This window comes from Coenobita brevimanus, chromosome 109 (assembly GCF_032717465.1).
Source record: "Coenobita brevimanus isolate Jiangsu-jjx chromosome 109, ASM3271746v2, whole genome shotgun sequence".
In the NCBI taxonomy this organism is placed as follows: Eukaryota; Metazoa; Arthropoda; class Malacostraca; order Decapoda; family Coenobitidae; genus Coenobita; species Coenobita brevimanus.
In genome coordinates, this window is record NC_137062.1 from 35,764,306 (window position 1) to 35,778,202 (window position 13,897).

General features: G+C 43.7%; 1 protein-coding gene across 1 annotated transcript; it reads right to left on the bottom strand.

Moving 5' to 3' along the window:
• Positions 1-503: 503 nt before the first annotated feature.
• Trap1 (TNF receptor associated protein 1) lies at positions 504-11,083 on the bottom strand. Its single transcript, XM_080285972.1, has 13 exons — positions 10,960-11,083; positions 9,888-10,126; positions 9,102-9,275; positions 8,551-8,714; positions 7,910-8,019; positions 7,243-7,479; positions 6,583-6,696; positions 5,393-5,578; positions 4,694-4,896; positions 3,632-3,773; positions 3,092-3,323; positions 2,194-2,266; positions 504-1,929 (listed from the first exon to the last, which is right to left on the bottom strand). The coding sequence occupies exons 1-13, from the start codon at positions 11,078-11,080 to the stop codon at positions 1,828-1,830; spliced, it is 2,097 nt and encodes a 698-aa protein (XP_080142098.1). The 5' UTR covers positions 11,081-11,083; the 3' UTR covers positions 504-1,827.
• Positions 11,084-13,897: the final 2,814 nt, after the last annotated feature.

A 13,897-nucleotide genomic window follows, 5' to 3' on the forward strand; every position in this document is an offset into this window, starting at 1 on the left:
TGATGTAGTGGTGCCTATTTCTTCCCTCACCTTTATCATTCTTCTTCTGTGTCTGTCCTCCTTTCTTCCTATTTCTTCCATCTTTCCTGTCACTTTTTATTACTCTTCTTTCCTTTTCAGATGGCTTTACATTGACAAGCCTAATGGTTTCCTGTAAGCCAGGAAACCATTTACAACACTGGGTGGTAACCATATAACCAATCCATATGTGTTCCCTATGTGTCAACAAGTGGACCGGTGCAGGGTTAGTGCACCTCCCTGTAAAACAACTCAAAGACAAATGGCCACCCCTTATGGGATTATGGCGTCTGGCTAGAGATAAATAAATAGAAATTGTTGTTGTAAAAGGAAAAATCTGGGCTTACAATTTTGTTATCATGCACTGGGCTCGACGAATTATGCGCAACAAACAAGGGATTACTGTTTGTATAATTTTTTTTTTTTTACATCACTGTGTATTAAATATCTGCATGAAAAAAAATGAACAGACAGGCTACAGTTAAAATACAGACACAGTAGTGGGATTTTAATAACAACTCTACAACAGGACACAGACAACAGACAATGCCTTTCAAAGTTACTCCATCTATCATACAACAGAACATAAACAGACAATGCCTTTCAAAGTTACTCTGTCTATCATACATCCTTCAACAATAACACAATATCAAAAGGGTTAACCTCAATACTGGATGACGCAGGCAAGTAATGTACTCAGGATGTAGGCTGGCTCGGCCTTGGCCAAGTGCTGAGAGAACCCCCCCCCCTATTTCCGCACTTGTGGTACTCTTTAAACATTTTATCCTCACACCCTTAGGTCTGCTTCTATCCGTGATTTTTAATTCCTCGTAATCTCAAATACTGTAGTTGTACTTGCCTATGGTGTTGATAAAAATGTTTGGCGAATATGAATTATGCGCTAATTTAAGATGTTTTTTCTTTCCTTCGCGTTTTTCTTCGACGCAGCTTATGTCATCCAGTAACGAGCGGGTGAGATTAGGTTTGACGCAGCCTTCGTCATCCAGTAACAAGTGGGTGATTTTTGCACCGCTACCCTAAGTACTGAAAGGGTTAACTGTAGTAGTAGTTGTAGCAGTAATTTTTTTTGTTGCATATTCAGTGGTCATATTAACATCAAATTTCAATGCATGTGGAGAGGATGGAGGATGACAACTGGGTGCGGAAGGTGAAAGGTGTGAACGCTGGGGGTAGGGTTGTGTGAGGCATACTGAAAAAGACCTGGGATGGGGTCATAGAGTGTGACCTCAGGGATAAGGGACTGAATAGGGAGGCTACCAGAGATCAAGCAGCAAGGACAGCCGCCATTAGGTGACCAAGGCTGACGAATGCAAGAACACTGAGGCCTTTACAAACGAAATGACAAACAGAGTCTCAAATGATGGTTGGTGGAAAGAAATCAACAATTCTAGCTTAGGTAACAAGTCTAGCTTTATTCTAGCAGTATATTCTAGTAAGGCTACAGTACTTCCTATTGATCTAGTAAGCTTACAGATGTCTAGTAAGGGAGAAGGGAGACTGACAGGCTAGTTGCAGGGATGATGACAATGATGATGATGATGATGATGCATAATGTTTGTTGAGAGCCAGCTGGTGGAGTTGGTGGGGCTCAGTGATTCTCGAGAGCCAGCTGGAGGAGTTGGTGGGGCTCAGTGATTCTCGAGAGCCAGCTGGAGGAGTTGGTGGGGCTCAGTGTTTGTATAGAGCCAGCTGGAGGAGTAGGTGGGGCTCAGTGTTTCTCGAGAGCCAGCTGGAGGGGTAGGTGGAGCTCAGTGCTTCTCGAGAGCCAGCTGGAGGAGTAGGTGGAGCTCAGTGCTTCTCGAGAGCCAGCTGGAGGAGTTCGTTCATGGATGTGAGCACTGTCCGAGGGTCCTCCACCAGCCCAGCCACCACCATCGCATTACTGAACAGCTGTACAGAGAGAGAATTGTGAGTTAGAGATGTTTGGGGTGTTTGAAGGGTACTGTGAGCTAATTCTCCCTCTCTCTCTCTCTCAATCAATCAATCTATCTATCTACCAACCTCTCCCCCCTTTTTTCTCTCTTTTCCTCTCAATCAATCTATCTATCTATCTCTATTTACCCATACACCTTTCTACGGTACCTATTTCTCTCTCTCTCTCCCTCTCTCTCTCTCTCGCAATTTACCATCCCTCTCTCTCTCTCTCTCTCTCACCTGTTTGGCAGTAAGTTCCGCTAGTCTGGGGTTGCTTTGGCGGAGGCTGTTCAGTTTGACGATGATCGGGTGGCTGGAACGAGATGACATAAATATCAAGCAGGGAAAGAAACCACGTCCATATTATACTAAACTAAACTAAACTCCACACACTTCACGTTGGCATAAAGCTCCCTTCTCTCCACCTTGAATGCTTAGCTAGAGAAAGAGGTTAACACTAGAATAAGGTACTAGTCACGAAGAAGTGCTATCGAAAGGATATTAAGCCACAGTACTGTCGTTTTCTATCGCTAAGCTTTGGAAATATGACAGCAAATGGACAATAATTTCCTCCATGTTGAGGTGAAAAAATTATGGGTACATACAGTAAATACCCCATGTCCACTGCAATTTAATGGTAGTAACTTGTCCTGTCTTCCCATTCCTCACCATCATCCACTCACTTGATGTAGTGCTGCCTACTTCTTCCTTCACCTTTATCATTCTTTTTCTGTGTCCTCCTCTCTTCCTATTTCTCACCATCATCCACTCACCTGATGTAGTACTGCCTACTTCTTCCTTCACCTTTATCATTCTTTTTCTGTGTCTGTCCTCCTCTCTTCCTATTTCTCCCATCTTTCCTGTCACTTTTTATTACTCTTCTTTCCTTTTCAGGTGGCTTTACATTGAGTGACAAGCCTAATGGTTTCCTGTAAGCCAGGAAACCATTTACAACGCTGGGTGGTAACCATATAACCAAACCATACGTGTTCCCTACATGTCAACAAGTGGGTTGGTGGAGGGTTAGTGCCCCTCCCTGTAAAATAACTAACTCAGAGACAAACGGCCACCCCTTATGGGATTATGGCATTTCACTAGAGACAGACAGACTACCCTAGCGATCATCTGTTTATCTCACCCTGGGTTAATCTCCAACTGGGGCTGTAGGAGTGAGTATCGCGTCTCTTCCGGAATTTGTGTAAACTGTGTGCGTACGAAGTGCCGGGCGGCCCCCATCTCCTCCACGGTGATGGCGCACGGGTGGCTCTCCAGGCGGGGGGTGGCCTTGACCCCCCAACACCGCCCCGCCAACACTGTCTTCAGCCAGTCCATCAGCTCATTGGCTTGGGATCGCAGCAGCCCTCCACTTGCTATTAAAAAAAAAAAAAAAAAAAAAAAAAACAGAGAGAGAGAGAGAGGAAGGAAAAAAAATGTAATCATCATCATCATATTTATCATCATCATCATCATCTCATCACTACCACTGTCATCATCATCATCATCATCATCATATCATCACTACTGTCATCATCATCATCATATCATCACCAGTCATCATCATCACCATATCATTATCGTCATTACCACTGTCATCATCATAATCACATCATTATCATCATCACTACCACTGTTATCATTACTGTCATCACCACTATCATCATCATCATCATCCCCTTACCAGCATCAAAATCCACCGCATCCTTGTCCTGCCGCATCTCCTTCTCGACGGATACGATGCTCTTCCTCGAAAACTCCCTCAGCTGCATCAACACCACCTCATCGTAGGACTCGTAGCAGAATAACACCTCTACGTTTTTTTTCTGTCGGGAAAAAAACGAGGAAAAAACTGAGCCACACTTCCATCTATTGCCAGACGCCTTAATCCCGTAAGATGTGGCCACAAACAAATCACCTCCATGTCGCCCTGTCCTCTGCCACCTCTGCCCTGCTCCCAGCTCACACCGCCCTCTCTCATATACCTCTCCACTCCATCCCTCCATCTCATCCTTGGCCTCTCCCTCCCTCTTCCTCCCTCCTCTCCACACTTCTATCTATCTATCTATTGCCAGAAGCCTTAATCCTGTACAGAGTGGCCACAAACAAATCGCCCCCATGTCACTCCATCCCCCGCCACTTCACTGCCCTTCCTCCAGCTCACCCCCCAGCTCCATCATATAACTCTCCACTCCATCCCTCCATCTTATCCTTGGCCTCCCCCTCCCTCTCTCCCCCTCCACCTCACTCACATACACTCTCCTCATCAGTCTCTCACCCCCATCCTCTCCACATGGCCAAACCACCTCAGTGTGTTTCTCCTAACACTTCCTATCACATCCACACCACAACCCTCCTTCACATCCTCATTTGTCAGTTCATATCCCTCTCTCATATACCTCTCCACTCCATCCCTCCATCTCATCCTTGGCCTCCCCCTCCCTCCCCATCCCTCCTCTCCACACTTTATTTTGTATATTATCATTTGGTGTATGGAACAAGCAAAGTCATCGTTACAAGCAGAGTTAACGATTCCAGAACTCTTGTGATGTAGGCAGATAGATAAACAGATAGACAGTAAGACATCTCACCTTCAAGGCCTCAAACTAAGGTGGTCTCGGCCAATTCTCTTGACAGTGCGGCCAAGTAATATGTCTTTTTGGCCATCCTGCATGTAACCAATAGATAGATGGAGATAGATACATAAAGGCAGATAGATAAATAGATAGACAGTATGATATCTCACCTTCAAGGCCTCAAAGTAAGGTGACGTCTCGGCCAGCTCTCGTGACGGTGCGGCCAGATAGTAGATGTCCTTCTGGCCATCCTGCATTCGGCCAATGTACTCCGGTAAGGCCACCTTCTCCCCGGCCGGTTTAGCGGACGACTCATATAGGACAAGCTTGGCAATCTCCTCTTTTTCAACTTGTTCAGTGGACGAGAGGATGCCTGGGGAGGGGGACGAGAGAGGGGACGAGAGAGAGGGATGGTTATTAGATGCCTATTTCAGTGCCATGGTGCTGGGGTGAGATGGTTTTGAGAGAGAGAGAGAGAGAGAGAGAGAGAAATTTCAGAAAGACTGTAATTTAATTTTTTTTTTGGCACATACGTTTTCACATTACAGTACCTTCCTTAATAAAAAAAAAACCATAATCAGTGAAGAATTTGGCACATCCCTCAATAATAATAATAATAATAAATAGATAGATAGAAAATAATCATCCATCCATCCATCATCCAATCCTACATTGCCCCATGAGGAGCGTAGGAACCTGGAGCTAGGCAAGTTGGTCCTGACATTTAAGATGAGAATGAATAATAATAATAATAATAATAATAATAATAATAATAATAACAATAATAATAATAATTAATAATAATAATGTCTGACAGAAACATTTTAAATTAACCTAACATTTTTTGAATTTAAATTTTCAAACCTTACCTTCCTTAATAAAAATCCCGTAATCAGTGAAGAATTTTGCGTATCCCTCGGGGTCCTTGCGGGATTTATCAAACAGGAAGCGGATGACTCGGTTCTGGATCACCGTCCTTAGCCGGCGGATGAGAGCGGAATCCTGCAGCAACTCTCGACTTAAATTGAGGGGAATGTCTTCACTGTCCACCACACCTGTGAAACATACGATTGAAATGTTAACCATCATGTCTATCTATCTATCTATTGCCAGACGCCATAATCCCATAAGGGGTGGCCACAAACAAATTGCCTCATTGTCGCCCTGTCCCCCGTCATTTCACTGTCCTGCTCCCAACTCAAACCCCACTATCATATACCGGGTACCTCTCCACCCCATCCCTCCATCTCATCCTTGGCCTCCCCTTCCCTCTCTCCCCCTCCACCTCACTCACATACACTCTCCTCGTCAGCCACTCACTCTCCATCCTCTCCACATGGCCAAACCACCTCAGTGTGTTTCTCCAAAGGTTAATTCAGCCTTTGTTTCTTTCTTTCAGAGTCCTGTAGCAACTCTCAGCTTAGATTAGGGAGACGTCCTCGCTGTCTACCACGCCTGTGAAATAATCGGAAGGTTAACTCTTGCTCCGTCCTTGCTAAAAGTGTCTAAATCAGCCTTGTGTTCTTTCCTTCCGAGTCTTGTAGCAAATCTAGGCTGCCATTACACTGCCCTCTCCCCATCTTACACCCCCCCTCTCTCACATACCTCTCTACTCCATCCCTCCATCTCAACCTTGGTCTTCCCCTTCACCTCACTCACATACACCCTCCTCATTAGTCTCTCACTCTCCATCCTCTCTGCATGGCCAAATCACCTCAATGTATTTCTCCTAACGCTTTCTCTCACATCCACATCCACATCACCACCTCAATGTATTTCTCGTAACACTTTTTATCTCATCCTCATCCATGGTTTTCTCTATCTATCTATAGCTCAATGCCCTAATCCCGCAAAGGGTGGCCACGGACAAAACACCTCCAAGTCGCTCTGTCACCCACCATTTGACTGCCCTCCCCCCAACTCACCCCCCCCCTCCCTCATATACCTCTCAACTCCATCCCTCCACCTCATCCTCGGTCTCCCCCTCCCTCTCCCTCATTAATATTAACCAGTTTAGATGAATTTCAAGTAATATACCACTTATACTAGATGTGTTTACCTTTCAAGAAGCGTAGCCACTTGGGGACGACATTCTCTGCCTTGTTCATGATCAGGACGCGACGGCAGTAGAGAGACACCGAGCTCTGGCCTTCTCGGTTCAAGTCAAACAGCCCTGAGAATGAGTAGAAGAAGAGGACATTGCTTAGGGACAAAGTATTGATTATGCACTCTGTAGCATACTAATTCTTCACTACGATCTTTATTTATTTTGTTTCTTTATTTGCAAAGTTCATAATCTATCTATCCATCTATCTATAGCCTGATGCCCTAATCCTGCAAAGTGGCCACAGACAAAACGCCAGCAAGTTGCTCTGTCACCCACCATTTGACTGCCCTCCCCCCACCTCACTCCCTGCTCCCTCATAAATTACAGTACTTCAAAATTACATCCTTCTACTGCTACATATAACACTGATTTGCATGTTAGCCTGGACTCACATTAACAACTTTGCTTCCCCTCCACCTCAAAGCTTACTAACTTTGCCTGCCCTTGACTTCTAAGCTTACTATCTTTGCCTGCCCTTCACCTCAAAGCTTTCTAACTTTGCTTGTCCTCCACCTCAAAGCTTACCGTACTGACTTTGCCTGCCCTTGACTTCTAAGCTTACTAACCTTCCTTCCACCTGCAGCACACCTAAAGCTTCCTCTCATAACATACCTGGCTTTCCTTCAGGGACGTACAGGATGCAGCGCAGGTCTATGGGGGCGTCGGTGCGGTAGTGTAGGGTGTAGCGTGGCGTATCATACGAACCCCCAACGTAGCGGTAAAACTCCGTGTGCTGCTCCGGGCTCACTTCCTTGGGGTCCTGAAGCCACAGGGGTGCGATGGTGTTGGTCCGTTGTCCGTTTACCTCAATCGGAGACCCCACGAAGCTGCTGTACTTCTTGATGACGGCTGCACGAGAGGACAGGGGTTTAGGAGTGGATATTGAGTGTATGAGAAAGAAGGTTGTGAGCTGGGGGAAGGGCAGTGAAATGGAGAGACTAACTAGGAGTGTATGTGAGTGAGGTGGAGGGAGGGGACAGGAAGGGGGTGATCAAGGATGCGATGGAGGGGAAAATGATTCTTTAAAAATAATTCTTTACAGCTGAGAAGTGTGAAATGTCTGGAGTAGGGTTGTGAGAGATGGGATGAGGCCATAAGAGTATGACCTCAGGGATATGGGACTGAATAGGGAGGCTGCCAGAGATTGAACAGCATGAACAGCCGCCATTAGGTGACCAAGACCGATGCATGCAAGATTGCTGGAGCCTTTATAAATGATAAAACAGAAGACTAAATCATTGCTTGTATATTTAGTGAGCCAAATTAATCTTGTTCTCACCTGATACAGTGGACTCATCTGCAAACTGTCGCTCTGCTACTTTAAGATGACACACTAACTTTGTTCCTGGCTCCACTCCCTCACATTCCTCTATGGTATACTTCCCACAGCTGAAAAGGAATACAGTACACATTTCATATTGATTTCTGAGGTGAGAGCTACAACACTAAATTTGTTATATGGTTTAAAAAATGCATCTTAGTCATAAATGAAGGCATGCTGTAATTATCTGTCATGTATTATCACTCACATCTCCTTCACTCCCACATACATTCATGCATCCTTATGTTTATCAAGTAACCCCATTTCATTCTACAGTCATATTTACCCATCGGACATCCAGCAGTATCCGATGCTGCCTCAGATACGCAACTTTGTAAATAAAACTCTATCTATCTATTGCCAGACGCCTTAATCCTGTAAGAGGTGGCCACAAACAAATCTCCTCTATGTCGCCCTGTCCCCTGCCATTTCACTGCCCTACTCCCAGCTCACACCCCCCCCTCTCTCATATACCTCTCCATTCCATCCCTCCATCTCATCCTTGGCCTCCCCCTCCCCCTCCATCTCACTCACATAAACTCTCCTCATCAGTCTCTCACTCTCCATCCTCTCCAATTTCACTCTACAGCCATATTTACCCATCAGACGTCCAGCAGTATCCGACGCTGCCTGGGATACGCGACTTTGTAAACACCTCTACCTTGTCCGCCACCATGAACGCCGAGTAGAACCCCACACCAAACTGGCCGATGATGCTCTGAGGGTCCGCTCCACCCGCCTCCTGCAGCTGCTTCAGGAAATCCTAAGGGAGTCACACAACACAGCAGGATTAACCTCTTTCATCTGGTGAGCTGGATTATATTATTTTTGTGATTCTTGAAATATCCATGTGATCTAGTTCAGGTTTGGAGGATTTTTCTATCTATTTATCTATCTGTCTACTGCCAGACGTCTTAATCCCAGAGGTGGCCACAAACAAATCGCCTCCATGTCGCCCTGTCTCCTGCCATTTCACTGCCCTGCTCCCAGCTCACACCTCCCTCCTTCATATACCTCTCCATTCCATCCCTCCATCTCATCCTTGGCCATCCCCTCCCTCTCCCCCCATCCACCTCACTCACATACACTCTGCTCATCAGTTTCTCACCCAAATCTTACAGTATATATATTAACATTCGCAGCCTCTCACCTTTGAACCCGAGCGTGCAATCGTTCCGAGGTTCTGTACGAGCTCATCCTTAGTCATGCCGATGCCCGAGTCCTGGATGGTGAGGGTCTTGTCGTACTTGTCTGTCGTAATGTGGATCTTCATGTCGGCCTCAGTGGAGTCCAGCACCTCACCTTGTAGTGCCAGGTAGCGTGCCTGTAGTGGAAATATTGGTAGGTTAGGGTACTGTAGTTGTGTATGGTACTGTAATTGGAAAGGAAATTATCTGTCTATCTATCCATCTATCTACAGTATATCTATCTATGTCTCTATCTATCTATCTATCTAGTGAAAATATTGATGGATTAGGAGTACTGTAGTTGGGAAAAATAATGACAAAGCTTATTACCGTAATGACAAAACTTATTACTGTATCTACCAATCTATCTATCTAGTGAAAATATTGATGGATTAGGAGTACTTTTGTTGGGTAATGTAATGGGAAAAGTAATTATCTATCTACCTATCTACCTAGTGAAAATGTTGAGATTAACAGCAGCTGAGTAAAAGAATAACAAAAATATCTATCTATCTAGGCTATCTATCTAGTAAAAATAATGAAAGATTAGGAGTAAATAAGTAAAATAATGAAGAAGCTAATTATCTATCTATCTGGTGAAATTATTGATAGATTAGGAGCAGCTGAGTAGAAGAATGACCGCTAACTGTCTATCTATCTATCTATAATTATCTATCTATCTATCTATCTATCTATCCCATCATCAAACCTTTTAAAAGAGTGACTGTCTTTTGGTGTTGGCTACCCACCTTCTCAATGGCGTCGGAGGCATTCGATATCAACTCCCTCAGAAACACCTCTTTCTCCGAGTACAGAGATTTTGCTACGATGTCTAGGAGCATTCGCGTCTCCGCCTGGAACTCGTAACTCTGCGCCGCCTCCCCTCCGCCGCTCTGTGCCGCACCTCCTGTCTGTGCCGGCTCCTGCCACAGCCCCTTAGATGTGTGCAGTCCGCGCCACAGTGGATGCCTTGTTCTGTCATGATGTGCTGTGGGATAGGAAGTGTGGTGGGTGGATGGATGGATGGATGGAAAGACTTATGACTGAATGGATAAGTGGATAGATTGATAAATGAATGGATGGATGGAGAGGTGGAGAAGATGATGAATAAATGGATGGATGGATGGATAGACTGATGCATGAATGGATGGATGGACAGGTGCATAAGCTGATGAATGGATAGATAGACTGACAGATGAATCAATGAATGGATGGATAGACTGATGAATGAATGGATAGATAGACTGATGAATGAATGGATAGACAGACTGATGAATGAATGGATGGATAGACTGATGAATGAATGGATAGATAGACTGATGAATGAATGGATGGATAGACTGATGAATGAATGGATAGATAGACTGATGAATGAATGGATAGATAGACTGATGAATGAATGGATGGATAAGAGGATAGACTGATAAATGAATGAATAGATGGATAATGGAGTATGCATTATTTACCTTCAAAATACCCTATTTTTTTTTTTAATTCTTTAACACAGCTAAACAAAATCGTCTGAAGGTATCAACAATAAAACTGATTTGACGTCACAAGACTCCCTAGGTCCTAGCCAGCAATTTTTCTGTGTACTACGAAGGATGGATGGATGGATGGTTGGATGGATAGCTGAGATTGGCTGACGGATGGCAACAATCGCAAAGGAAATATGGTTAATCTGCAGATCATGGTCTGAGAGGTCCACAGATGTTACATATTTATCATTACTTGAAGTATTTAAAGATAAAACCGTCTAGAATGCTGAGATAATGACGAAACTTTGCACCGTCATATTTAACACCCGATATCGTTCTTTACCTTTGATATATCTTCGCGAGGAGGTGGTGGTGGCTGCAGCGAGAGTTCTTTTAGGCACAACGGTAGAGGAAGAGCGAAATACCCTCTTAATTACCGGCGATACTCCAAGTCTCATGGCCATGTTGTTGTTACAGACGACGCTGCTCAGTGTTGCAAATCCTTCATAAACACCGCTAAACTTGCTTTTAAATAAACGCTAACTGTTGCTTAGTACTCCAGAAAATCACTAAAAATATATTAAAGTGTTCATAACGTTGGAGAAATTGTATGGAAATCTCCAAAGTGTTGCTGGGTTTCTTTTCAGTACACGTAAAGAAGTATTGCCACGAATTTATGTAGAAACTGGTTATCACTGCATCTAAATATAGCGCAATAGACGCTAACTCGACAACTCTGAGGCCATCACATGAGCCGGTACCATAGTTTTACATAAGGAAAAGTACCATACAGTAATTCACATATGTACTATGAAGTTATATGCTGAAGAGGGGCACCTTCATGTGGTGGCATGGATATAACCGGGCGACTTCACTACCAGGTTATATGAACCCTTGAGTTTCCTCCCTATCCCCCGAACGGATGATGGTGGAGGAGATTGGTTAAAATATTTATTGTTGTAAAGGTAAAAAGAACTTCCCATCGACCCCTTCAGCAAATAAAGGAGTAATATACACTTAGTGGATACAGTATATACTATAAAATATAAGTCAGTTCATATAAAATACAGGAGACAGGCGGCATTAGAACGGTATAGAAGTACCAACACAGAAGCACTTGCCACAATCAAGGCTAGTGAATTTGCACCGCCTTATCAGTGGGACGAACAGTAGGCTACATGGTGAGTGATAGCAAACACCCAGCAACACCCTCTCTCTCTCTCTCTCTCTCTCTCTGTTAGAATTGATGCTAGTCACGAAGTGCTATGGATAGGATGTAAAGCCTTAGTATTGTTTTATTCTGCTACTGAGCTACGTGAAATAAGCTGCAAAAAGAAGAAAATCTGGGCCAAGTTAGACACACACACACACACACACACACACACACACACACACACACACACACACACACACACACCAGGAAAAGTTTGGGTAAACCATCTAGAAGAACACAGCATGATAACAGAAAGGCAGTTCGGTTTCAGAAAGTGAAAATCATGTGTTACAGTCTATTAAGCTACTATGACAGAGTTGCAGAACCATTACAGAAAAGAGAAGGATGGGTGGACAGTATCTATTTAGATTTCAAGGAAGCATTTGACAGAGTACCGCACCAAAGACTTTTATGGAAACTGTATCATCAAGGAGGAATCCAAGGCAACCTGTACTGTTGGATGCAGGATTTTATCAGAAAAAGGGAAATGAGAACAGTACTAAGGGGAAATTACTCAGCATGGAGGGAAGTGACTAGTGGAGTTCCACAGGGCTCAGTGCTGGCACCAATTGTTTTTAGTACCGTATATATTAATGACACAGACAGTAACATTGGAAATGGAAGCTATCTAAATATGTTTGCTGATGATGAAAAAATGCAAAGGAGAATTACTAACACAGACTCTTGTAAAGGGCTACAAGAAGAATTAAATACAGGTAGGCTTCATGAATGGAGTAATACATGGCAAATGGAATTTAATGTGGACAAGTGTCATGTAATTAAGTTTGGTAAAAGTGAGAAAAGACCAGATTGGGATTATACGTTAGGAAGATCAACCCTACACATATCAGAAAGAGAGAAGGATCTAGGAGTGATTATAAATAACAGACTATCTCCAGTTGACCATATCAGTGAGAAGGTACGTATAGGTTGTATACATTGCATGCTGATATGAGAATAGCATTCACATATATAAATGAAGACATGCTGAGAAAGATAATAACATCATTCATCAGACCAACCCTGGAGTATGCATCAGTAGTCTGGAATCCTCATCTCAAAAAACACACAGATAAGATTGAAAAAGTACAAAGGGCCGCTACAAGATGGGTACCAAGCTTAAGGGATCTAAGCTACGAAGAAAGACTAGAAAAACTGAATCTACCAACACTACAGGAGAGAAGGAAAAGAGGAGCCATAATTACGCTATATAAATGCATATCAGGGAAGGAGAAAATAGACATAAATGATTACTTAACATATGGAGAAGCATCAGCAAGAGGACACTGTAAAAAACTGCATAAAGAGAGAGGTGATAAAGACGTAAGGAAATTCAGTTTCCCAAATAGGGCAATTGATCAGTGGAATGCACTACCGAATGAAATAGTGTGTGCCAAAACAATTCACAAATTTAAGGATATATATGATGAAAATAGTTTAATACACGGAACAGTACGAGCTTGACTCATTCCTATTATACATACAATTAGGTAAGAACAGTTAGGTAAACACACACACACACACGCACACACACACACACATCCACCCACCCACTAACACACACACACACACACACACATCCACCCATCCACTAACACACACACACACACACACACACACATCAACCGACCCACCCACCCACCCACCCACCCACACACACATACACACACACACACACACAGGGGCGACCTTGACACTGACATTGACGTAACACCCACACACAGCTCCCATTCGTCTTTCAGTAGCTGGGTAGTACAGACGGTTGACTTTGAGGTGAGTTCAGAAAAAGGAAAATATATATCTTAGTTACGAAAAGAAATGATCACAAGTACGTTTCAGAATTTCAAAATTAATTAGTTATGCATTTTTATTCACTCATACAGCATAATAATAGTTATGCTGAGTGTTTTTAGGTCGACTTCTCGTCCTCAAAACGCTAGCGACTGAGCGGGGTCCTCTTTCCGGACCGGAAGTAAAGCACCCACAAAGGAACAGGACATAAAAACCAGGCAGTATACCTTAACACATCTATTGCCTTAATTCTACACCATTACAATATAACACAGTG

Bases quoted from the DNA above. Each gene is read 5' to 3' on its own strand.
- Trap1 (XM_080285972.1), bottom strand. From the start codon at position 11,080: ATGGCCATGAGACTTGGAGTATCGCCGGTAATTAAGAGGGTATTTCGC. The intron at 10,127-10,959 runs GTAAAGAACGAT...CCTATCCCACAG, and splicing joins CTCGCGAAGATATATCAAAG to CACATCATGACAGAACAAGG. The intron at 4,897-5,392 runs GTAAGGTTTGAA...CCCCCTCCCCAG, and splicing joins CGGGATTTTTATTAAGGAAG to GCATCCTCTCGTCCACTGAA.